Source organism: Pituophis catenifer, unplaced genomic scaffold (genome assembly GCF_029215685.1).
Source record: "Pituophis catenifer annectens isolate HBS135680 unplaced genomic scaffold, rPitCat1.0.hap2 SCAF_5, whole genome shotgun sequence".
In the NCBI taxonomy this organism is placed as follows: domain Eukaryota; kingdom Metazoa; phylum Chordata; class Lepidosauria; order Squamata; family Colubridae; genus Pituophis; species Pituophis catenifer.
The window spans coordinates 78,082,654-78,110,378 of record NW_027256885.1 but is presented as its reverse complement, the minus strand read 5'-3'; the positions used below and the strand labels follow the sequence as shown (position 1 = coordinate 78,110,378).

Genomic DNA, 27,725 nt, shown 5'->3' with positions numbered 1-27,725 from the left:
CATTTTTTGAAAACAACGAACCCGACCACTAACACCTTTTATTGACACCTTTTCCGGACCACCGGGATATATCTACTAACCTTTTTTCTTTTTCTTTTCTTTTTCTTTTTATAATTGTTTAAAAAGGGGGGGGGGGAAATCAAACTGTACAATGGGGAAACGGAAATTGATTGTAAGCATGATATGTAATCTCTATTGTTTATTATTGATTGTAAACCAGGTAACTACATTCTTAGAACCAAACCTCATCCCAGACAAAGGCAACATATGGGAGTATCTAGCGAGGGAAATATTGAATACTACAGAATTCTGTCTAACAGGAGGAAACTCAGTGAAAGATATTCTAAAAACATGCTTAATGGGGGTAGCAATGGGACCGCAGGCCTTAATTAACCACACATGGCTTAAACACTTTCCCATCACACATCCATATTCAACCATTTACGAGTGGGGAAACATCTCCACGTCGAAAAACCTAGACATGTACACTCTCCACATAGCTGCCGTCTCTGCTTCACCTTGGTGCTTTGAAGTCTATGGGTGCCACGAATCGACAAAAGGGAACTGCCTCAATTTAAATAATACAGAATTGACATGCAATAAGACAGAGCAGATTCCCTTTTCTTACAGTTATCTAGGCTGCCTCACGGCTGGTTCATACTATGTGGACTTCAAGCCTATTCATACCTGCCAGCCAACTCAACAGGAGGGCCATGCACCTTAGGGAAGCTAACCATGTTAATGCCATCATTACAGAGACGACACAGAAGGGCTTTTCACTCTTTGGAAGCAGATTGTGACTCTCGAGTAAGCTTACTCACCAAAACAGAATATGTCTCATTAGCCGTCTCTCTAGTGGGAGTGCCAGGACTAGCTGTTCGAAATTCGAGAAACCTAAATAGCTTGGCATGTACCCTAGCCAAAAGTTTGAATTCGACCTCCCATGCATTAGACGCACTCAATAGAGAATTGAGACAAGTCAGGGAAGCCACCCTTGAAAATAGAGCAGCGATCGATTATTTATTACTAAAACATCACCACGGCTGCGAAGAATTTAGAGGGTTGTGCTGTTTTGACTTGGAGCAAAATTCAAAAATTGTAGACACAGAAGTCAAGCACCTCGAGGAACTGGCCCAGAACATCGGCCATAACCAGTCATCTCTAGACTTCTCGTGGCTCTTCTCATGGTTACCCGACCTATCCTGGTTAAAAATTGCTTTCACCAGCATTATCACTATCTGCGTATTGGGAGGCTTTCTGTGTTGTCTCTGCCATTGCATTCCCCCTTGCCTCCACTGCATAAGGGCATGTAAGCCGGACCTTTTGCAGAGGAAAACAGGGCATAATCAAACAGCCCTCATGATGGTCCAGATTGATCAGGAGTACCAGATCTACTCCGATTCAGAAGTAACCCAAGGAACAGAAGACGAAGAGACACCCATTTAACACATGCACACACACAGAAAAGAGAGAAAAAGAAGTGGGGATTGTAGGAAGGGAACACCACCAAGACAGTGTCAAAACCTCATCAACTCATGAAGGGGAAAACCCAGACATAAGGAAATGACCTTCCCAAAATAGAACACATAGATATCAGAGTCAGATAGAATTAAAAAGGAAATCCCAGGAAACGATACACAAAGACTCTAGACAAGATCAGGAAAGAAACTATTAACAGCAGAATAAAACAAAAGGTATGGCAGGGGATTAACCAAGGAAAAGATTTAATCAATAACCCAAAGCAATATGATAAGAGTCAAACCGGGGGTAAGGGCTTACCAAATAATAACATGATCATCTTAAGGGAGGAAGCAAATAATGAATCAGGAGAAAACAAAAGAATACCAAATCAGATAACACAAATACCACCTAGTCTGAAGTAGGAAACGATCAGAATAAGAAAAACAGAGCACACACACAAAGGAAACATAGACAAAAGTAACAATAGAAAACAAAGGATTCCCTTTGATCAAAAGGGTATAAGAATGCATGCTTACCTGGTAAAGATGTCAGCTCACCCAGGAACGCTGGTCTGTGCAGTCGCTCGATCTGACTTCCTGAAAAATAAAGAAAACTTGCTTTCACGCAGCTTGCTTCTCTCGCGGTTTTGCGCGGCGCCAGAACGCTCTCCTAGCCGGGAAATTCGAATCCTCGGGGTAGGGGAAGACAAGCCTTTCCCCCAATCCAACAATGGGTTAGTCAAAAAGAGATCATGCCAAACAAACCTTATTTCAACAAAGTGACTAATCTAGTGGGGACCAGGGAAATGCTGTGGACATAGTATACTTAGACTTCATGAAAGCATTTGATAAAGTGGACTACAACCTACTTCTTGGCAAGCTGGAAAAATGTACCACGACCACATGGGTTTGTAAGAAGGAATGGAAAACCGCTGCCTTAACAAGCCCACTTCAAGTCAGGCACCCCACAGCAGCTGGCTCAACATGGACATTCTTACTTGGCTGGCCCTCCAGGTGATTTACACACACACACACACAAACACACATGAAGACTCCAAGGCCTTTGCACCCCCAAAAGTTCAGCAGTGGGGGAGAAGCGATGGGTGAGGAAAGTGAGTATTTTTGCCTCATAGTCAAGAAGTGAGACATTTTAATCTGGTCCTGCCACAAATTGGGCAAGAGGTGGGGGTGAGGTCATCCCAAAACTGAAAGAACACAAGGGAGCTCCCCCCTTTCTCCCCCGGCACTTTTTTTAACCTCTTCTCACTCTGTCCAGGTGCTGCAGGAGGGAGTGAGAAGGGGGAGAAAGCAAGGAGTGTGTGTGTGGGGGGGGGGAGAGAGAGAGCTCCCATTTTTGGTGGACTAAAAGGGATGATGCCACCACCGTACTGATCTTCCCTTGTTTTTTTTATTTCTGTATCTAATGTTGTTAATATTTTTAATATTTTTACATTCATGATTTTAATTAAGTCGCTCAGCTTTGCAGGCTGAGATGGATGGCATATAAATTTAATACACAAACAAACAAACAATACATTAACCCAATTAGAAATTTACACATTATGCTATGCCTATCTACAGATGTTGTAACTAAACCAATGCTGGTATCTGAATTGCTGAATAAACTTTTATTTTTATCTGTTGACTCCTTTGCTCACTGGACATTCAATTGTTATTCCACCACAATATGCTTCACCATCTCATCAAGATGATGGCAAAAAATACAGCAACTCTGATAATATCCCTTCTCTTTTGAAAACTGAGTGCATTCAAAATTGAATTCAAAATTGAATTTTTCGGGTAACAGGTGTACACAACCTGACCCACTTTCTACTTTTTCAAGTTCTTTTGAAGAAAACACATTGTTCAAAAATATTTTGGCTTTCAGGGAGTGGGGTCAGTGGTGGGCTGCTGCCAGTTGTAACAACCGGTTCGCCCAGCACCGAAAATGTGAGCACACACACGGTTTCAAAAACACAGTGATATAGGATGGGATAGCACCGGGGTGGGTGCGCGGGCTGCGGGTCGCAACTACCGGTTCGCCTGAACTGGTCCAAACCGGCAGCAGCCCACCTCTGAGTGGGGTGCAACTCAAGTTACGTGCTGATCAGTAATTGTTCTGTGGACATACATTGGTGGAGGGATGAATTTTGGAATGGTTATTGTAGACTACTGCTGGATATATAAGCATTTCTTTGACACTGAGTTGAGGTTCACCTCCCCTGAACTGGGACTCTGAGTTGAGGGGTCAGGCCAGGGCACATTTGCCTGTAACCTATTTTGTAACAAGGGAATGTAAAAACATTATGTTTAGCATAAAATCTTAACATATTGTTAAACAATGTTTTTAATAACGTGTCATAATTGAATGAATACATAAACAAATAAATAAATGATTCTTAATTTGACCTTCCACAGTCATGGTGATAGGAAAGATATTGCAATTCAAAAATTTATTTTTTTCAATAATTACATTTATATTTTATCAGTAGATCCAAATGTTATAGACTTAGCCTACTTCAGTGTTGGTGAAACATTTTGGCACCAAGTGCCAATATGGGAGCATGCATGCGCATGTATGTGCCGTAAACCGGAAGAACAGCCACCCGGTGCGCATGCACACACCAGGAAGATGATCTTCTGGTTTCTGGTGCGTGCATGCGCACCAGCCAGTTGGTCTTTGCGCACACATGCACGCCATAAGCCGGAAGACCAGGTAGCCAGAGCGCATGTGCGCGCCAGAAACTGGAAAATCATCTTCCCAGCGCGCATGTGCGTGCCGGACGGTTGTTCTTCCAGTTTGTTGCATTCCCACGCACATGAAAACCAGCTGGCCGGCATGCTGGAACCCGGAAGAGCAACGGATTCCAGCACGCGTGCCACAGGTTCATCATCACGGGCCTACTTCTTTTTAAAAAGTCAACTGTGCATATTATTTGAGATAATTTAATAATAATATTTAATATTTAAATTTATATACTGCCCTTCTCCCGAAGGACTCAGGGTGGTGAACAGCCATAGATAAAAAAACATAGAATACAAAATTTAAAAACAATTAAAAAATATATTAAGCAATTTGGCCCGACAGTTAAAATCCCCCATTTAAAATTCAAATTTAAAATTACACCATTGGAGAGTTAGGCCAGCCCGGCTTGATGAAATAAAAAAGTTTTGAGGGCCCGACGGAAAGTACGTAGATCCAAAATCGTCCCTATCTCCGGGGGGAGCTCGTTCCAGAGGGCAGGTGCTCCCACAGAGAAAGCTCTCCCCCTGGGGACCGCCAGTCGACATTGTTTGGCCGACGGCACCCGGAGGAGCCCCTCTCTGTGGGAGCGTACTGGCCGGTGGGAGGCTCTCTGTGGCAGAAGGCGGTCTCGTAAGTATCCAGGTCCTAAGCCATGGAGCACTCTAAAGGTGGTCACCAACACCCTGAATCGCACCCGGAGGACCACCGGGAGCCAGTGCAGCTCACGCAGGAGAGGTGTTACATGGGAGTGCCATGACGCTCCCATAATCACCCGCGCGGCCGCATTCTGGACCAGTTGGAGCCTCCGGGTGCTCTTCAAGGGGAGCCCCATGTAGAAAGCGTTACAGTAGTCCAGGCGGGAAGTGACGAGAGCATGAGTGACCGTGCGCAAGGAGTCCCGATCCAGAAAGGGACGCAACTGGCGAATCAGGCGAACCTGATAGAAAGCCCCCCTGGCCACAGCCGTCACATGTTCTTCTAAAGACAGCCATGCATCCAGGAGGACACCCAAGTTGCGAGCCCTCTCCGTGGGGGCCAGCGACTTGCCCCCAATAGTCAGAGATGGCACCAACTGACTATATCGGGACGCCGGGAGCCACAGCCACTCGGTCTTGGATGGGTTGAGCTTGAGCCGGTTTCTCCCCATCCAGATCCGTACGGCCTCCAGACACCAGGACATCATATCAAGGGCATCATTGGGGTGGTCCGGGGTGGAGATGTACAGCTGAGTATCATCAGCGTACTGATGGTACTTCACCCCGAAACCACGGATGATCTCACCCAGCGGCTTCACATAAATGTTGAACAGAAGGGGCGAGAGGACCGACCCCTGCGGCACCCCACATACAAAGTGCCTTGGGGTCGACCTCGGCCCCTCGTCAACACAAACTGCGACCGGTCAGAGAGGAAGGAGGAGAACCACCATAGCACGGTGCCCCCCCACCCCTAACCCCTCCAACCGGCGCAGCATGATACCATGGTCGATGGTATCAAAATATAAGGATTGTTTTTTTTAAACAAAATTTTTTTATTGCTTTTAAAATTCAAACAAATCAAACAAATCACTTATCTAATTAAACATTTGTGCAACCCCCCCTTCCCACCCCCCCTCCCCCAACTTCCCAGAAGAAAAACAGGGTATAGGTTTTAACAAACATACGCTAAAATATGCTAAATTAATGCAAGACATTAAAACTCCCTAGACCCCTTAACTCCCCTTCTACAGATTATTCATCAACCTCCCTTTAAACACAAAATAACATATCCTTTAGCCCTAAGAATTTTTCTTTTAAAAACCAATAACAAACACTAGTAAATAATACATACTTAATCATTTGGCTATTCCTCCTGCTTTTGTTCTCAATATTCAAATATTTTTAACAATAACTAAACCTTAATAAATCATTAATTGAACTCTCAATTCATTTAGTTAATCATTGTAATTAATCATTAATACATCAATAATTAGACCAGAAAAAATTAATCTTCCCTTCTTCCTTTCTTTCTGTATTTTTTCCAATCTTTCTTCCTCCCTCCTTCTTTTATTTTGAGGAGGTTTTGAATTTTAACTGGGGGTTGATGTATCTTTAAGACTTGTCCCTTTCTCAAAACCATTTCCTCTGATTTAGAGCCCCCATATCGACTCTTCTTGCTTGTATAGACAGTCAATTCATAGAACAAAGAATTAACTCGATCAGTTTGCAAAGAAAAATCCAGTTGCTGCATTTCAATTAATTGTGTGAAAGCCTCTGCCAAATCCTCCGAAACCTCGTAGAGCTGATCAGTTTCTTCTTCTTTCTGCTCCAAATTATATTTTTGAAAAGTTCTGTCAGTTAATTCCAAAAGGGCAGGAAGAAGGTTTGAAAATTCTTGAGGGTCAGCCAGTTCCAGCTTCTCTGTCTTGATCAAAATGTCTCCTGCATTGTCATTATGCTTTCCTTCAAAAACATCCTGAGTTGCTTTTTTATCCTCCACCAGTTCTGTAAATTTTTGTTCCATGATTGCTGTAAAGTTATTAATAATTTCAATTTGTTTATTCATGGCTTCCTTTATAAATTCTGCAAGGTCTCTAAAAAAAGCCTCCTGGCTCTGTGTTTCAGTTCTCTGTGTCATTTCTGACGCCATTAAGGAGCCTCCACTTTCAGAAACTCCTTCCTTGGAAGCCATATTATTTTAAAATAATTTTTCTTTTCAGAGCCATAAAGTCTCTCAAATAGCTTTCTCAGATTTATTTGTAGTTTATCAAGCAAGATAGTCTTTTCTGGACCCAGCTCTCAAATCCAGCAGTTTAAATCCAGTCTCTGAGCACAAGTCTATTAACAAGCACTTTCATTTCCTACTTTCACTTTCACCCACAACAAAGACGCCATTTCCAGCTCCAGCTCAGCAAGATCAAATAGAAACAATGTATCCCAGGAGTTAAGCATATACTTGCAAAGGCTTGTTCTCCTGCTTCCGTTCTGTCTGCTTTTTGAAATCAGTTGATCTTCTTCTTGGCAGCAGAGTCGGTCGCCGGCGTCTGGCTCCGTTTAAACGGAGTCGCCACGGATCCGGAGCTTCAGTGGGCTGAGCGGGGAGCTCTCACCCTCCAAGCCCCTGGAATTGCTCCAGGGGCTCCCGGGGAGCTCTACCCTCGCCCACCAGCTCTCCTCTCCTTCTTCTCCCAAAGGTTTTTAAGCCATCTGACAGCTGATTAGCACTGTCAGAACGGCTCGAACGGAATCGCGGGGCTGGCGGTCCAAGAAGACCGTCCGCGACGCCAGGCGGTGCCAACCGGAAGCCAAAATATAAGGATTATTATAAGGATTGTTTCAGATACTACAAATACACAATGCTGGTGGTACATCTTTGTAATGTTTGAGCATGAATGAAGGTCTAAGAGCATAAAACCTACTCTGTGTCTCTGCAAGATGTTCCCTTTTGTTACACTATTACTCACCAGACTCTTTCTTCTCTCTCTTGGGCTTAGGTGTCTTAGTCATTGGGCCAGAGGTATTAAGCAAGTCTTCTCCAGCATCTTCTATTGGTGTACCACCAAATTTTTCATCAAATTCCAGCTTTATTGCTGTAGTATGAAGGTCCCCCTAAAATTAAAAAGAAAACAAGTGAAGCTACCATAATGGTCAAGAGAATGATACAAATTGAGAAATAAGATCAATAAATATCCTTGGGGATGAATCTCAATCTTTCAAACTCCATTCCAGTCTTGAATATGAGATTACATATGTACAGTAGTGGCCAAAATTGTGGAAACCTTTTGGGAAAAGTGTATTTTGGAGGTTTGATGGCTAATAACACCACTTTTTTTTTTTTTGGAGTTTCAAGATAATCATATTCCACTGCTGGAATGGCCTGGGAATAGCCCAGACCTTAACCCAATTGAAAATCTATGGAGCCGACTAAAGAAACTTGTTAGTCAGAAGCGACTAAGCAATAAAACCCAGTTAATAGAAGCAATCATTCAATCTTGGTTTCACATTATAACAGTTGCAGAACTAAAAGACTTGGTTCACTCCATGGGAAGACCTTGTAAGGCCGTAATTCATGCTAAAGGTTACCCAACTAAGTATTAACTGATGTGATAATTTTTGTATATCTCGTTTTGTCTATGGTTATAATTTTTGTATATCTCGTTTTTTCTACGTGTTTCACTTTTCTTCTTTATACTGTAACTGCTATTCTAATAGCAAATCCTTCATAAAAGTTATTGCATTACATTCTTGAATAAATTATCTTTCCGCTGATATATAATTTTATGGTACTACTCCAAAAAAAGTGGTGTTATTAGCTAGTTTTAGAAAATACACTTTTCCCAAAAGGTTTCCACAATTTTGGCCACTACTGTATACTGCCTTTCCATTTCACAACAATGTACAAAGCAACTAGCAATAAATTCAATCAAAAAACAGAATTAAAATCTGTTTAAAACACATACTGTACATTACAAATAAAATCAATACTAAAAAAATTCATAAATTACCTTGTGTACCCAGTGGTTACCCTGTGGTAAGATGGGTGGCCAATAAATTTTATAAACAAATAAACAAATAAATAAGTTCAAATTAAAATGTTGTGTTTTAACCTTTGTACAAAGTAAGAGTTTTGAACAACATTCAATTCCCAAGGAAGTACATTCTACATTTGTGGAGTAACACAGAAAAATATCTTATATTCTAGTTACTTTCTGGTTTGGTTTAAATACTGCTATTCTAAGGAAAATCCAAAAATATTCAACTAGTCTAGAATCAGGGTTTTATTTGGGGCCAACAAACTGGATAATTCTTATTGTATCCATTAGATAGGAAGATAAGTGATGGGAAGGGCAACTGTCTTAAGTGTGCTGAAAATAGAAAATACAGTTGACAATAAAGGAATGTAGAGGAAATGCAAACAGCTAGACATTGCTGCTGAAAATTTGCCTTCAGCAGTATACCTTGGGAGAGGTGAGAGTCACTCTGGTTACTTGCCCGATGTAATTTAACCATTTTTATATCAACTAGGAAGGTTTTTATTTTTCACTTATTTCCCTGTTGACTTACCCACTCCCTTCATTTCCTAGTTTGGGCCGCCCTTTCTTTTTTCTTTCTAATGCTTTAATGCCGTGATGGCGAACCTATGGCACGCGTGCCACAGGTGGCACGCGGAGCCATATTAGTGGGCACGCCAGCTCAGCTCTGGGGCGCATGCGCGCGCCAGCCAGCTGATTTTCGGGCCTGCTGGGCCCACCAGAAGTAGGGAAACAGGCTGTTTCCTGCCTCTGGAGGGCCGGGGGGGGTGTTGGGAAGGCCCGTTTTTCTTTCTTACCTGGCTCCAGATCCTCTCTGTGTATCTGGGAACGGTGAAAACAGCCTTTCCCACTCCCTTGGAGGCCCTACGGAGGCTGAAAGGGCCCATTTCCCCACTCCCGGTGGGACAGGAAGTGACGTTTTTTCCTGCCCCCAGCCTCCAGAGACTCCTAGAGAGGCTCCTACAGACTCCTAGAGAGGCTCCTACAGACTCCTAGAGAGGCTCCTACAGACTCCTAGAGAGGTTCTGGAGGCTGGGGACAGCAAAAAATGTCACTTCCTGTCCCACCGAGAGTTGGGAAATGGGCTCTTTCAGCCTCCATAGGGCCTCCAAGGGAGTGGGAAAGGCTGTTTTCGCCCTTCCCAGATACACAGAGAGGATTTGGAACCAGGTAAGAAAGAAAAACGGGCCTACCAGGCCATCATGTGCCAGGAGCGGGGGGGGGGGAGGGGGTTGCACACACATGCGCATGGGCACGTGCGCACGCGACCCTCCCCCGCCCCCCCCCTCTCCTGGCACGCGATGGCAAAAAGGTTAGCCATCACTGCTTTAATGCAACATATTGCATTTATGGTTTTGTATTTGTTCAGTAGGTTTTAAACTGCTTCAAGTTTATTTAGTATAACTGAAGAAAATACAAATTGTTCAGGAGAAAATCTAAAGTATACTGGACAAAAATATTAACAAAACAGTTTACCTTCTTTTTTTTTAGCAATTTCTTACTGGTATCAGCTTTCATAGCTGATGTAATCTGTGGAACTATTCTCCTACCAAACAGTGAAGGCATGGTCTCTTCTAAGTGAAGTTTTTTCATCTTGGGTTTACCAACTTTGCCTTTTATGGGTTTGCCAGTCATCCCTGCCAGTACATCTTCTCTTTCCTGACCTTCTACTTTCTAAAACATACATGAAAATAAAAATTAGATATAAACAGCTTCTAAACTCTGTAAGGTCTGAACACATATGCTATGTATACTATATACTAATATACAGTATTATATTAATGTATTACATACAGTATATTTTCACAAGTCATTCTAATTAGGAAAATATATTTTTTTTTGTAAATATTTTTTATTATTTTTCAAACATAAACATAAAATATAACTTTCAAGAGCAAAAACTCAATCCGGTCATAGATGGTTACCACACTTACATTCCTTTAACAAACTCCATTCACAATTTCCCATTACATCTTTAAAAGGTGAATATTCAAAACATAAGAATAATAAATTTTAACATAAATTCTAACATCCTTATCTATATATATCTATTGTATCAATACAATTTTAATTTCATATTTACTTTAGCTCATTTATGTCTAAGTATCAATCCTGCTTATATCTGGTTCTTCTCCACATTGCCATCATCTCTTTTACCATCAGTTGCAAAATACTTTTTAACAATATTCTAGTCTCTTATTCTATTAACGACAATTTTATCACCTCAAATCTTAATTTCAAACTCAATACATTTCCATTTTTCTTACCATTTATACAACAAAGTTCTAACTACATTTCTTGGACTCTTGACCCATTCCATCAAATCTTGATATCTTAAATTTTATCATTGCTTTTACACATTTCAAATTACAGATTCATCCCACAAATTTTATTTAAACTAATTACTAGCATGTTCTCCTCCATACCTCCTTCTATTGTTTGGCTAATTTCCAGCATGTTACGTTTGGCTGATTTCCAGCCTTGGCTGATTTCCAGCATATTCTCCTCTGATCCTCCCACCATTATTGGCTGATTTCCAGCATATCTCCTCCAACTCTCCTCCTATTGCTTGGCTGATTTCCAGCATTTTATTGGCTGATTTCCAGCATATTATATTTGGCTGATTTCCAGCATAGTCTCCTCTAGAACTCCCACCATTGTTTGGCTGATTTCCAGAATATCTCCTCCAACTCGCCTCCTATTGTTTAGCTGATTTCCAGCATTTTATTGGCTGATTTCCAGCATATTATATTTGGCTGATTTCCAGCATAGTCTCCTCCAAAACTCCCACCATTGTTTGGCTAATTTCAACATATTTCCCAAGTCTCAAACTCTTAACTAATTGGTGCCCATCACCTCTTCTAATTCCCTTGCAATATAATTATCTGTTTCATGTCAGTTTCCCAACATACTTTTTCAAATTGGTTCTCAATATGTTTCATGATAATCATTTCCAGCATATTTTAAATTAAATCACACTTTGTTACTAAGATCTGTGTATCTTCTTGTTTCATTCAATAAAACCATAATTAAACATATTTACCAATCTAACATTTCTTACATGTTAAAGTCAAAACATATTACATCAAACATTTATTTTTCTTAAAGTTATCTCATATTTATACATACTCTTCTTTAATATTTTTAGCCACCTTTATCTCAATCCTCTATTTTAATTGCCATCTCTTATTTTCTATTTTTATCACTCCAAAACCCCTCCAGTTTTTATCTAAAAATCATTTATACCTTTAAATTTTTAAACATTACATTTCAATTTAATTACATTTAATTTTATTTTCTTTTTCCTTCCTTCTCCTTTCTGTCCAGCTGTTCCACTTCAAAAGTCTATCTGCTCAATTTAAAAAAATTATGTGTGTCACTTTAATGCTTTTGGAATGTCTGGTTCATGTGTGATGCATCAACTTCCTGTCTTTGTTCCTACGCCGCACCCAGTTTTTGCTAGGCTTGTTAAATTCCATTGTGAAAGGTCCAAAGTATTTTTTCTTTCTTCATAGAATCACCCACGGACAGAGTAGGAATCTCTAAAATCCATAAATTTAGTGTTAATTTCAAAATAGTCCAAGGTATAAAGTCATTTACAATGTTTCTTTTCCAAACGAAAGGGTAATCTCTTTAATCCACTCTCCTGCTTAGTCACCGCAGACTCCATGGCAATTATGTAGCCACCTGTCTGTCACTCTTCATTAGCCTCGTTAACTTTCAAAAGGTGTAAATTCCAAAAAAAAAAACCCATTTCTCCAATCAACTCCAAGTAAGTAAAAGAAGAAAAAATCCAATTTTAAAATTGTTAAATGCCAATTATTCCAAATCGAATTTCAAAGTCTGTCATGGGTCTTTGTCTCCAAAAGTTTTTTTTTTCTTTCCTTAATCTTCAAGCCCTGTAAATCTGCAGCCGCTGTTTAAGGCTTGGGGTCTTTTTTTTTTTTTTTCAATCCATTTAATTCTGTTACTTTGCCTGGGTCGGTGTCACTCACCCGGCTTCAAGGTATTGCTCTCTCCTCTTCTCTCCAGCACGATCTTTTTCCCGGTCCGCCGCGGCTTTGCGACAGCCGCCATGGCTGCCTACCCCCATCTCCAACTTAGAGGATTTCCTCTGGCCTCCGAGGAACTTGCCTGTTCCTCTTGGCCCAACGAGGTGCTCCTCTTCTCCCCCCATCCCTACAGGATGGGGTCGGTCAAAGACCGATCGGAAGATGGATCGTCAGTCGGGGTTTTCGTGGGCTCGTTAGAGCCCGCCATTCCCCCGACTGTTTCGCCGCGGTTCCAGACCGGAAGTCCCCAGGAAAAGATCTTTAAATACTGTATAGTGTAACTATATTATTTCACTACTATTCCTAATGAATTAATTTGAAATAAACGAATGTACTAATTTATCTTGAAAACAACTTTTCAATTAAAAAAAACTTTTAACACATAAAGAAAATTCAGGAGAATAACAGAACCATGGTTGATTATTTTCAGTAAGAAAGTTTACATTCCATGTTGTAGGATATAAACTTTGCATAGGAATATCAATCTGCTAATACAAACTAATGGATGTCATTAAATTTCTATTCAGAAGTAAGATTAAAAGTTGATTTCAACATAGCTCCCACTTAAGTATCAAGCCAAAACTCTAAATTAGTATGATATTCCAAAAATATGTTGGGGTATACCAGACTTATTTTGCCTATTAAGAATCACATAGGAAAAAGCAGAATAATTGTATAAGCAAATATTTTGAATTTAAAAGTGAAAACAAAAAAGAAATAACAACAAAAAATGTCCAATGAAATACTGGATCAGAACCAACAGTGGAAAATTTCAATATATTCCAATAGTTTAATGAGTATGAGGCAGGCATGCAGGCAGGTATACAGAAGCGGGGCTCTCCTAAATAATCTATTTAAAAGCTTTTTTAAAAAACCCTAAACATGCACAGAATTGCACCCACAAGGAAAAAAAGCGAATGGAGGAAAAAAACTGGACTTGGAGAGAAGAGAAAACTTGGAAATCAAACATTCTTTTGGATGCAAAGTTTACTCTGGTGAGTTAAATGTCTATGGAGATTCTCAGTCATCCGGGTCATAGTTGTCCCAAAGTTGCTGTTGGAAGAAATATCCATCTGGGTTCAGTTCCAAGTGGGAAGAAAGACACTGTAAACATGGAGACTGCTTGGAAAGATGGTTTAATGGTGGACAGGACCACGTGATTTGAGGTCCTGGGCAAAAAGAGCACATGGGTGAGAGAGATTTATACCCTCTCTTGGGCCCCGCCTTGGAGCTTCCTGTTCCTGTATAAGAAATGTATTATGTTTGGTTGTCAGACTCCCATGGGGCTATGCAGGGGTAACTTTGTAGGTTGTCCCAGGCCTGGTGGAATCTTGCTGGGTGATGATGTAATGAAGGGGCTTTGGGCAATTCCTATTATGGCTTAATGGCTTTGTCCTGGTTTGGATCTTGAGTGGGGGCTAATCCTATCATGTCCTGAGGGCCATGTCTTTTGTGTTGTAGATAAACTGGCCCTGTTCTGACCTAGGCTTCCTTAAAAAGCATGAAGCAGAGTCTTGGTCCCGGCAAAACCCCTTTTATTTGTACGACTGTGAATTCCTTTAATTCACAGTCAGCAAGGCTTGGCAAACAGTCTTTCAGAGGAATATTTATCAACACAAACCTTATCTTGCTTGGAAAGCTGCCAGATAACTAGTTTCCAAACACAGTGTAAGGCAAAATGTGGCACCGAGTCTCTTAGAGTCACGAACAGAACTTTCCACTCTTGAAACAACTGAACGAACCAATTGTTTCCTGCAAAAGCTCACTCCCCGTTCGCTCCTCTTTTGCTTCCTATGGGAGGGGCCAATCACCTTTACTCCCAAGTCGACCCTGCTTTCCTAGTTGTTCTTGTCTTCTGGCAGCTCTGCGCATGTGCACACTGGGAACAGGCTCCAGCTGTTCCTCTGCCTCACTGCTGTCTAGCTCCCTCTCTCTGCCTCCAACGCAGAGCCCTCGTCCGAGCTTTCCCCAGCCGCCAGGACTGGCCCATGTTCCTCCCCAACCTCCTCACTGTCCGACTCTGCTGCAAGCTCTGCTGGCCGCCGGCGGGCCACAAGAGGCCCAGCCTTTGTCTTGTAGATAGGTTGGCACCAAAATATCTGCTGGGGGTGGGGGTGGGGGCAGGGAGCTGAGGCTTTGAGTTTGTTTTTAGAAACATGTTTCTACTTTAGGGAAAATATAATATCCTGCCTTTTTAATATTTCCTAGAATATTTCATTTTCCTAGGAGATGGGTGGGTGTTAACTTTCTACAGTGCTTTTTCAAGAGGCAAATGCACCCGATCCGGGGCGAACCTGTAGCAACCCACCACTGCTTCTTATCCAAGAAGCTTCTTCAGCTCTGACAGGATACTGGGGAATGGAAGGATTTATATTCCTTGCAGACAGCTGGTAATCTGCATCCTTTTAGAGGGCTGTTGAAGCACTTGGAGGTTTATCTGTGTCCTCAGGGTCACCTGAGTAGTGCTCCTGATTCCTGTAGGATGAGAAGCGAAATGTCTTCAAAAGAAAAAACAAAGTCCAGTTGCCTCCTGAAAAAGCACCTTTGGGACAACCATGATCTGGATGACTGAGAATCTCTACAGACTCATATCTTTCAAAGATCCTGGAGCACTGGGGAACTACCAGAGGACTGGAAAAGGGCTGATGTGGTTCCCATCTTCAAAAAAGGAAAAAAAATGGATCCAGGAAACGACAGACCTATCATCCTGGCATCAATACCTGTGAAGATTCTGGAAAAGATAATCAAGCAACAAATCTGCGAACACCTATTTATTTTTATTTATTTATTTATAATTGAATTTATATACCACCCTACTCCCGAAGGACTCAGGGCGGTGAACAGCCAAAAGATAAAATACACATAATACAAACTTTAAAACAATTTAAAAATACATTAAATAATTTGGCCCACAAATTTAAAACACCCCTATTTTAAAACAAATTTAAAATTACCAGTTAAAAGGGAAGTTAGGCCAGACCAGCCTGCTGAAATAAAAATGTCTTGAGTGCACGGCGGAAAGTGCGCAAATCCGGGATCCCCCGTATCTCCGGGGGGAGCTCGCTCCAGATGGCAGGTGCCCCCATAGAGAAGGCTCTCCCCCTGGGGGCCGCCAGTCGACACTGTTTGACCGACGGCACCCTGAGGAGCCCCTCTCTATGGGAGCGCACTGGTCGGTGAGAGGCTACTGGTGGCAGAAGGTGGTCTCGTAGATACCCCGGTCCTAAGCCATGGAGCACTCTAAAGGTGGTAACCAAAACCTTGAAGCGTACCCGGAAGACCACCGGGAGCCAGTGCAGCTCGCGCAGGAGAGGAGTCACATGGGAGCGCCACGTCGCTCCCATAACCACCCACGCGGCCACATTCTGGACCAGCTGGAGCCTCCGGGTGCTCCTCAAGGGGAGCCCTAGAGGCAAGCAAAGTCATAACCAGAAGCCAAAATGGGTTTGTCAAAAACAGATTATGCCAGACAAATCTTATTGCATTCTTTGACAAAATGACAAAATTAGCAGACCAGTGAAATGCTATGAATATAATTTACTTGGACTTCAGTAAAACATTTGATAAAGTAGACCACAACTTACTACTTGATAAGATAGAAAAATGTGGGATAGACATTATCACCGCCAGATGGATTAGTAACTGACTAACCAACCACATTCAACATGTAGTCCTTACTGGAACTGCATCTATATGGAGGGAAGTATGCAGTGGGGTACCTTAAGGCTCTGTCTTAGCCCAGGACTCTTCAATATCTTCATAAATGATTTAGATGAGGGGATAGATGGGGAACTCATCAAATTTGCAGATGACACCAAGATGGCAGGAATAGCCAACACCCCAGAAGATAGGCTCAAGATACAGAAAGATTTTGACAGACTTCAATAGTGAAAAGAAGGACTAGGGGTGACAGCTAAATTTAAAACTTCCTTAACTTTAAATTGCTATGTCTAAAAAAAAAAAAAAAACTCCTAAAAAAAACCCCAATTAACTATTTTTTAAAGCTCCCCCACCCCATAAAAAAACCCCAGTTACTTACCAAATTGAAGGCACAAGGCAGGCAGATTGAGTTGCTCACCGATTGGATTGACTGCAGGCAGGCAGATTGAGTTGCTAGCTGATGCAATTGATCGCAGCAACCGAAGCAAGGCAGGAAAACCGAGGGAGCCCGAAAGAAGCAGCAAGCTGCCAAGTGGGCAAGTGGGGACCGGGCGATTGGGTGGGCATGGGCGGGGGGTGGGTGGGCAGGGATTTTTGCTACTGGTTCTCCGAACTACCCACCGCCATCGCTACTGGATCACCTGATCCAGTCCGAACCGGGAGCATTTCACCCCTGGGCTGCCTCAAAGAAGAGGGGGTCAACCTATTTTCCAAAACACCAGAAGGAAAGCCAAGAAGCAATGGATGGCAACTAGAAGTAAGGATAAATTTCCTGACAATACCAACAGTTAACCAGAGGAACGGCTTGCATTCAGAAGTTGTGGGTGCTCCATCACTGGAGGCTTTTAAGAAGATATTGGACAACCATTTGTCTGAAATTGTATAGGGCTTTCTGCTTGAGCAGGGGGTTGGACTGGAAGACCTCCAAGGTCCTTTCCAACTCTGTTTTTCTGTTATCCTGTTTCCTCACTACAAAATTTGCAGCAAATACAGTTTTGAAAATACAAGTCAAGTATGAAATTACCGTACACAAATTTCATTTCATTTTCTTATAATGAGAAAGACTGAAGATAACCAATTGCCCCCACATAACAGCCTAATGTAAAACCTGATGCTATACATGGATTTTAATATAGGTCAGCATACATCAAGTTCTTCTATAAAAGCTGCTAAATCTTCTTTCCATAGGTCAGAAGAAGATTTTTGCTTGAGATCACTGAGTTCCTTTCCCTATAAGAGAAAAAAAATAGTAAAATAATTTGCATTACAAACATGTTCTGAACATTGAAGGTAAGCAAATATAAGAACATATAAATATAGCCTTGCTGGATCAGGCCAAGTCCCATCTTAGTCCAATATTTTGGTGCTGACAGTAGCCAGAGTTCTGAAGCAGAAGCAGAAGTTGGAAATCTACTTCTCTCTTGCTAGTATTCCTCTACAACTGGTATTTGGAGACATGGTTCTCTTAACTGGGAGGTAACATTAAGTCTTCAAAGCAACTAGCATTTGACACACCTCTCCTTGGTAAAATTATCCCAATCACCTTTTATAGCTGTTCGGATTAGCGGCCATCATGTTTTGTGGCAATGAATTCCACACAATAATTATGAATCATGTAAAAATGAACTTTGACCTTCTAAATCAGGGGTGTCAAACTCAATTTCATTGAGGGCTGCATCAGGCTGTGGTTGACCTCGGGGGGCTGGGTGGGTGTGACCAACTGGGTGGGCGTGGCCACTCCCCAAAATGCTGGCATTGGGTAGACCGGGCCGAAGCCACGTGGGACTGATCTTTCCTCTTCACATTGGGTAGACCGGGCTGAAGCTACACTGGCCTGATCTTTCCTCTTCACACTGGGTAGACAGGCCCAAAGCCATGCTGGCCCAATCTTTCCTCTTTGCATTGGGTAGACCAGGATGGCCCTGCGGGCCGAATCTGACCACATCGGGAGCCAAATTCAGGCTGCAGGCCTTACGTTTAACACCCCTGTTCTAAATCAAAATTATCAAGACAAAGTAGATGGCAATTAGTCAAATAGCTGATCATTAATAATTTAACAGTGCTATTAAATTATACATTTTGTGAAACAAATTTAATTTAAAAATAAACAGTGTACCTTGCAATTTTACATTTTTTCAATATAAAACAATATTCTCAACAGCAGATAAGGAGGTACTTTCATATTCAAAACTCAGAAAAATACCTACTTTTGCATCTCGCTGATTAATGATTTCTCCAACTTTCTCTTTAGTAAGACACCATAAAGACATATTTAAAATGTAATTGAAATCTGGAACTGAAGAAGATCCCAAAGAGGAGGAAGTATCATCATTCAGATTCTGCATTTCTTCCTCCTCAGCAGCCTATTTAAGGATCAAATTAGTTATAATACTGCAAACACATACAGAAAAATGAAGAATGGGGAGACATAGCAGAAATTCTAATAAATGCAGGAAATAAATTTTAATATTTATATTAGGAGATAATCAAAACATTAATAACTTTTTAAAAATGTTAAATATAATGCTCAAGATGCAAACTGTCAAAAACATTGGCATATAGACAGATCTCCAGATAAATGCAAAAGGTATTATAATATGAATAGCAGGTTTGTTTGTATAATAGATATTAATAATAGATACAATAGATATTAATAAATTATCCTGGAGACTGCCACACACAAGGAAGGTGACACTAGAATCTCAAATTCTAATTACATCTATACAGTTGTTACAAATACATAGTGACTTGGACTGAATTAATATCCAAGAAAGGGACAATTAAAAAAAAATCTTTACTGTGAAAATAAAGAATTTTCGCAAAAGTCAAAATCACTGTATTCTGACATTCCTCCAACACTGTTTTCTTTCTTACCAATATAATATATATTGAGGAATTATAGAGTAGCAGCATTCAGAACAGGATAGGCTGGCCCTGATTTTCATTCATTGAATGAAATGTCTAAAAGGTGTGTTCCGTTCAGTACAGTAATAGTACTTCTTGCAACCAGTCAGCTTGCCTAGCCTAGGCTTAAACTCCTTCTTTAGACTTTACTGAAAAGGTCTAAATGTTTATCCTGTAGAAATGTATGAATGTGACTGTGATTTTCTCAACAAAGTAAATGAAAAAGACTAAAGCAGAAGTATGACTTACTTTTTCTTGCGCTTCCTTCCAGGCTTTGACAGGGTCAGATTCATAACCTCTCTGGACTAACATCTGAATCAAATCTCTCTTCAATTTGTTCTCTATGGGGAAAAAAAGAGCAATGAAAAAATATAAGGACCAAAGAAATTGATTCAAGAGAAAATTATACATTACATATTATCCTTTAATTCTACCTTATACTTACCTATGGTAATTTTTCCTTGTATTTTCTCTAAAATAAAGCGGGCTTGATTGTTAAACTTTGTAGATTCTGCCCCTAACATTCCTACAAGCCACTCCTTGCGCAAACCGTAATAATTTAAACGTAAGTCAAAAAATTCTTTTAGGATATCTTGCACAGTTTCATATTTCTTCAGACACCCCATCTGATCAAATAGTACCTGTACAAATGTAAAAACAAATCTCTTTAAAATTATTTCCACTATACCATATTGTTAAATAAATGCTATTATTTCTAGAGGAAAAGTATCATTATTATAGAAAACAACAATATTTTAAAATTTCTCAGCTTTGAATTCAAAATTCAGATTTCACTTGTTTTACCTGAAGTCGACAAAGCTGTTTTTGGTAATTAATAAGCATGCATTTCTCTTTGTTAAGTATATCTGAAGGTTTTTCATTTTGTTTTTTCCAAAATATCAAACATTAAATTAAAGCCAATGAAGCACGGTGGTGGAGGGTGTTCTGTCCCCGTACCACACACACACACACACACACACACACCCAGCCAAGGGTTAAATAAACTCTTCAAACACTCAACGTCAGTGATAAGGAACTTGGCAGCAACTCCGTGGCTGCCTGCCAAAAACTTTTACTCCGATAACACAGACAAAAATACACACAGTTTGAATAGTCCAGTTTGTAATTAAATCCACAGCAAATAGGTGTTGTGTCCGAAGGTGCAAAGTGCCTCACCAGAGATTAGCTTTGTCCGTCACGGAGTCCGAATGGCCACCACACTCCCTTTTATAGCCTGTGGGGTGTGGTCCAGTGACTCAGCTAATCTCTGGCACGCCTTCCCCTCTGCTGCGCACGCTTCTCCCTGCGCCTCTGGCGAGGGTCCAGCCAGCACTTATTTTCCTCGTCGCTGTCCACCTGTGGCTGCAGGGACGTGCTTGGCTCTGAGCCTATCGTTTGGCCTTCGGTGTCCTCCGGAGGCATTGCCAGAGAGGAGGGTCCTGGAGAGGGAGGCCTTGCCAACTCCTCCCCCTCACTCTCAGAGTCTGCATCTGTCGATAGCCCAGGCTCAGGCAACGGAGCCACAACAGAGGAGTGATGATTTGGACTTGTTTTGCAGCCACAGGACCTGGGCACCTTGCAGTCATTGAGTCAACCATGAACTCCTCTGTATACCAAAGTATTCTAGAGCCAAATGTGAGGCCATCTGTCCAACAGCTAAAGCTTGGCTGACATTAGGTTATGCAACAGGATAATGATCCCAAGCACACCAGCAAATCTACAACAGAATGGCTGAAAAAGAAAAGAATCAAGCTAAGGGGGCTCCTTCTATTCAGTAGGAGTAGACTGGGGGCTGTAATTTAATCTGTTCTGGAAGCGACTAGACTCCCTTGCCTTATGATGCTACTTTACTTTTAAAAGTTGGGGATGATTGGGAGTATATTATGTTCTTCACTATTTGGAGATCTAGTTTCTCCATTAGTTGTTTCTTTTGTTTTTCTCTCATGTTTTTAACTATAATTTTTGTCTTATCTTTGTTTATCTTCAATCCAGCTACTTCTCCATATTCCTCTATTTGCTCAATTAGCTTTGGGCCTGTTTCTATTGGTTCTTCCATAATGAATACTAAATCATCTGCAAACGCTTGTAATTTATATTCTTCTTTTTTAATTTTCAGCCCTTTTATTTCTTTGTCTTGTCTTATTTTTCTATTTAAAATTTCTAGAGTCAGAATAAATAATAATGGAGATAATGGACATCCTTGTCTAGTTCCTTTTCTTATATCTATTTTCTCTGTCATTTCACCATTTATTGTTACTTTTGCTGATTGGTCTTTATATATAGTCTTAATCATATTAATAAATCTATCTCCAAAATCCATCTTTTGTAATTCTAGAATCATAAATTGCCAATTCACATTGTCGAATGCTTTCTGTGCGTCAAAGAATAACAGTGCCATTTGTTTCTCTGGATGCGCCTCATAATATTCCAATGTATCCAATATAATTCTTATATTATCTCTAATTTGTCTTTTAGGCAGAAAACCATTTTGATCTAGGTGTATAAATTCATTTAACAACCTTTTCAGTCATTCCGCCATAATTGATGCAAATATTTTATAATCTGCATTTAATAGTGAAATTGGTCTATAATTCTTTATTTGTTGTAAGTCTGTTTCTTCTTTTGGTATAAGCATTATATATGCCTCCATCCATGAGTTTGGTACCTTGGCTTCTATTAGTAGATCATTAAATACTTGTAGCAATGTATCACTTAAAACATCCTGTAGCTTTTTGTATAATTCTACTGGTATTCCCTGGCTCCCTATTGGTCTCCGGTCACAATTCAAGGTGTTGGTTATTACCTTTAAAGCCCTACATGGCTCAGGGCCAGGTTATCTTCGAGACCGCCTTCTACCGCATAGCTCCCAGCGACCGGTAAGATCCCACAGAGTTGGTCTCCTCCAGGTCCCATCAGCTAAACAAAGCCGGCTGGCGGGCCCGCGGGGAAGGGCCTTCTCTGTGGCTGCCCCAGCTCTCTGGAACCAGTTACCTCCTGAGATCCGGACCATCCCCACCCTATTGGCCTTCCGAAAAGCGGTGAAGACCTGGCTTTTCTGGCAGGCCTGGGGCCGTTGATCTCGCTGTTGCGATCTGGCGAGATCCGGCCATGAATGGTGTGAATGGGTTTTAATTGTTTTTAATGTTTTAATTTTTAATGTTTTTATATATGGTTTTTAAATGCATTGTAAGCCGCCTTGAGTCTTCGGAGAAAGGCGGCATACAAGTTGAACAAATAAACAAACAAATAAACAAACAAACAAACAAATAAATAAATAAATAAATTCCATCTGGTCCTGGGGTTTTTCCATTTTTCTGCTTTTTAATTCCTTCCATCAATTCCATCATTGATATTCTTTCTTCCAGTGCTTTTTTAAATTTTTCTGGTATTTTAGGAGTCTTTACTTTTTCCAAATATTGTTCTATTTTTCCTTCTGATATCTGTTTTTGTTGATATAGTTTCTTATAGTATTCCTCAATTATTTTTTTCTTTTCCTCATATCGGTAACATATCTTTCCCGCTTGGTCTAATAATTGGCTTACCAATTTCCCTTCTTTTTCCTTCTTAATCTTATATGCTAGCCATCTTCCTGGTTTATTTGCATTTTCAAAAAAAAAATGTTTTGATGCTTTTATTTTCCTTGCCAGATCTTCATTTTCTATTAAATTCAATTTATGTTTTGTCAAATCCTGTAGGTTTTTGGTTTTTTTATCTTGTGGATTTTTTTGCAATTCTTTCTCTAACTTCTTATATTCCTCCTCCAATTTTTTTTGAGCTTGTCTATTCTGTTTATTTCTTTTTCCTGTATAAGTCATTGCCAAACCCCTTATGTATGCTTTGCTAGTATCCCATACATTTTGCAATGATGTATCTTCTTTTCTATTTTCTTTAAAATAGAAAGTCAATTCTTTTTCCATATATTGTATAAAGTGTTTCTCATTTAATAAACTTTGATTTAATGTCCATCTCGTTCTTTTTCTTTGTCCTTTACATATCATCATTATTGGATTGTGGTCTGCCCATATATTTGCTTCTATATCAATCTTATCTATCTTAGATATTAAATCTATTGACATCCACATCATATCTTTTCTAGACCATGACATATGTCTGTTAGGAATATGACTATTACCTAACTTGTTGGGTTGGCAATATAAAAACCATCAATGTATGTTTGCAGTGTATTGTATTGTATTGTATAGCTTTAAGACTGCTGTATTGCATCATACTGTGTCCTGATTGGTTAGCTTTGTTGCCAATGTCCTTAAGACGGAGCTAGAAACATGGCTTGTTCTATTTGTTGTTCTTGCTCTCTGATATCTCTATCTGACTTACTGTATTACCGTGTGCAACTCCAGAAGAACTGTTTACTGTGTATGATTAATACAACTGGTATGAAGACTTTGTTTATTGGACTGTGCTTTATTTTTCCTGAATGTAAACTGTAACATGACTCAGTGTATCTGTGTGGTGACTGTGCTTATTCATAACTACTCTCAACCGCTTTCATGTGCACACCCTTGCTACTCAAGGGTTATTCCTTAACAATGTCTATTTGAATAAAATGTATATTGTTTCTCCTTTAAATTTCTTTTTCTCCAAGCATCCTGCAGGCTTAGTTCATCTATCATTGTATGAAATGTTTTTGGAAGTGTCTTTCTTGGATTTTTATTTTATTATTTTATTTTATTTATTTTATTTTATTATTTATTTTATTTTATTATTATTCTATTCTATTCTATTCTATTCTATTCTATTCTATTCTATTCTATTCTATTCTTCTATTCTATTCTATTCTATTCTATTCTATTCTATTCTATTCTATTCTATTCTATTCTATTCTATTCTATTCTATTCTATTCATCTCCTGAAGGACTCAGGGCGGTGTACAGCCAATTAAAAACACAAGATACAAATAACAGTTTTAAAATAGTTAAAAGTATTAAACAATTTCGGCCCGAATTTAAAACCCAAAATTTAAAACACCCAATTTAAAATCATTTACATAGATAACCCTGCCTGGCAGAACAGCAGGGTCTTAAGGGCACAGCGAAACACACGGAGGTCGGAGATCTTGCGTATTTCCGGGGGCAGTTCGTTCCGCAGGGCAGGAGCTCCCACAGAGAAGGTCCTTCCCCTGGGTGTCACCAGCCGACATAACTTAGCCGATGGCACCCTGAGGAGTCCCTCTCTGTGGGAGCAAATTGGCCGGTGGGAGGCTACTGGTGGCAGAAGTCGGTCTCGAAGGTACCCAGGTCCTAAGCCATGGAGCGCTTTAAAGGTGGTAACCAACACCTTGAATCGCACCCGGAGGACCACTGGGAGCCAGTGCAGCTCGCGCAGGAGAGGTGTCACGTGGGCGCAACACGTTGCGCCCATAACCACCCGCGCGGCCGCATTCTGGACCAGTTGGAGCTTCCGAGTGCTCTTCAAGGGGAGCCCCATGTAGAGAGCATTACAGTAGTCCAGCCGGGAGGTGACAAGGGCATGAGTGACCATGAGCAAGGCATCCCGGTCCAAAAAGGGCCGCAACTGGTGGATCAGGCGAACCTGATAAAAAGCCCCCCTGGCCACGGCCGTCATATGTTCTTCTAAAAACAGCCGTGCATCCAGGAGGACACCCAGATTGCGAGCCCTCTCTGTGGGGGGTAAAGATTCACCCCCAATAGTCAGCGATGGCACCAGCTGACTATATCGGGACGCCGGAAGCCACAGCCACTCGGTCTTCGAAGGGTTGAGTCTGAGCCTATTTCTCCCCATCCAGACCCGCACGGCCTCCAGGCAGCGGGACATCACATCAAGGGCATCATTGGGGTGGTCTGGGGTGGAGATGTACAACTGAGTGTCATCAGCGTACTGATGGACTCTCACCCCAACTCTCACTTTGTTTTAGTTGATTTATAGTCTAACTCGTTATCAACAATCACATTAAAATCTCCTATTATGCAAATTTCTTCATATTCATATTTTAGTAATGTCCTATGTAGTTTTGCATAAAATTCTTCTTGATTTTCATTTGGAGCATATATACCCACAAGTAATATTTTTTTGTAATTCATTACAATTTCTACCATCAAAACTCTTCCCTCCTCATCCTCAAATATTTGTTTGGATTGTATTGTCTGTTTAATATAAAATACTACTCCTCTTTTACTTTGACATGTCAATGCAGTATACAATGTCCCCAATTTTCTTCGTTCCAAAAGTTTTTTGTGTTGTTTTCTAATATGCACTTCTTGTAGGCATATAATTTCTAATTTTAGTTTCTCTAATTTATTAAATATTTTCCTTCTTTTTATTGCCAAATTCAGTCCATTTATATTCAAGGATATTATTTTTATTTCTTCTTCCATTTCTTATTTATTTATTTGCTTTGTCGATCTAGTCGTTCTTATCTCCCTTTGTTCTTTAACTTCTTTCGCTCTTGCTTCTTCTCTCAACGCTCTCTCTTCTTGTTCTTTTATTGTCTCTTTTGGTTGTTCTTTCTTCTCCTCCTGTCATCCATCCCCTCCTTCGTCTCTCGATCTTTCCTGTTTTTGGTAATAATTCCGCTTTCTCTATTGAATCTAATCTATATCTTTGCTCTTGCCAATTCACCAATATTCCTTCTGGAATCAACCATCTAAAATTTATTCCTCTCTTTATCAAACATTCTGTGAGAAAATGATATTCTTTTCTCAGATCTCTCACTCTTTGGTAACACAACAACAATATCCTTAACATTGGTTATGGGCCCAGAGCCAACCAGAACTAACTAGGATTGTTAAGAGCCAAACTGAGAGTTAATGTGAATAGTACAAACTGTGTTTGTGATATACAATCCAAGTGAAGATGGCACTAGAACAAGCAGCAAATTTTTCCATGATAACCCGGCTGGACGGAACAAACTATGTATCCTGGTCTACAAAATGTAATCTACTTTTGCATAGAGAAGGACTGTGGGACATAGTTAATAATCCACCGGATGTAACAACATGGGATCCTGCTGATGAGGAAGATGCGAAGATATTAGCCAAGTTTAACAGAGACAATGAACGAGCTCTTTGCATTATTGGACTAACACTGGGTGACCAGCAGCTTGTCCATATTCGTGGCGAAGAGTCTGCTGCTAGGTGTTGGACCAAGTTGAAGAGACTATATGTTCGTGACTCTGTGGGTGCTCATATTTATCTCACACGGAGATTATTTAAACAACATCTTCTTAAAGGTGGAGATATGATGGCTCATTTGGAATCCATGACCAGAATTTTCCAGGAGCTGCATGAAAAGGAACTTGTTTTCTCAGAACTACAACAAGTTTATATATTTTTTTCTTCTTTGGATGATAGTTATGACGACTATGTTTCTTCGTTAGAGGTTTTGTCCAGAGATGAACTGACATTGGCTGGCATAACCGGTAGGTTATTGGAAGAATCCAAAAGAAGACAAGAAAGGGATCAGTTGAGAGTGCAACAACCAAAAGAAGAAAAAATGTATTCAACTGCCTATTTTGTAAAACGTTGTTTTGCTTGTGGGGCTAAAAGGCATATAGCTAAGTATTGTAAGAATAAGAAAATGTCTGTTAAGGACAATACTAGACCCAAGAAGGGTTGTAATTTAGCTATATCCAGTTCAACTACTGATGTTAACCAGGATTGTTGGGTTGTTGACAGTGGTGCTTCTCAATCTATTTCTAGAAATAGAATTTTTTTTGTTAAAATGGAGAAGAGTAACCAACATGTTAAACTAGCAAATGGCTGGAAGGTTAAGGTAGCTGGAGAGGGTGTTGCTCCTTGGTCATTTAGTAATGAACCATTGCCTATGTTATATATTCCTGGGTTAAAATTCAATTTATTATCTGTTAAATCATTATTGCAATTTGGGTTTACAGTAACATTTAAAAATGATAAGTGTTTTATTGAGAAAGATGGCAAGGTTGTTACTGCAAGTTTAGAAAATGATTTATTTATTTTAAGGGATAACCCAGTATTGGTGGCTAAGTCTAAGTCTGTTTATAAGAATGTTAAACCACATGATGAATGTATTCATCTGTTACACTGGAGACTTGGGCATTTAAATTTCAGGTCGTTAAAGAAAACAGTTCAGTTATCTGAAGGGATAAAACTACAAGCATGTAGTAAATATCTGAATTGCAATGCCTGTCGTCAGCAAAAAAGTAGGGTAACACCAGCAAACCGTGTTAATGGTTTTAAAACCAAAAAGCCATTAGATGTAGTGTTTGTAGACCTAATTGGACCCAAAAAACCCAGCATAGGAGGTGCCTGCTATATTCTAAGCATAGTAGACCAGTATTCAAGATACGGATTCTGTTATTTTATGAAAACAAAAAGTGAAACATTCCAGCATATTAACAACTGGCTGCGTTTTGTGGAAAGGAAACAGAAATTTAAGGTTAA

General features: G+C 40.3%; 1 protein-coding gene across 1 annotated transcript in view; it reads right to left on the bottom strand.

The window, feature by feature from the left end:
* TOP2B (DNA topoisomerase II beta) overlaps positions 1–27,725 on the bottom strand; it is a 251,965-nt gene that overhangs the window by 155,682 nt on the left and 68,558 nt on the right. The window contains exons 23-28 of the mRNA XM_070944595.1: positions 19,775–19,970; positions 19,579–19,670; positions 18,633–18,788; positions 17,572–17,655; positions 10,190–10,387; positions 7,646–7,790 (exon numbers count right to left, since the gene is read on the bottom strand). Of these exons, the coding sequence (XP_070800696.1) occupies positions 7,646–7,790; positions 10,190–10,387; positions 17,572–17,655; positions 18,633–18,788; positions 19,579–19,670; positions 19,775–19,970 (871 nt within the window). The remainder of the gene's footprint in view (positions 1–7,645; positions 7,791–10,189; positions 10,388–17,571; positions 17,656–18,632; positions 18,789–19,578; positions 19,671–19,774; positions 19,971–27,725) is intronic.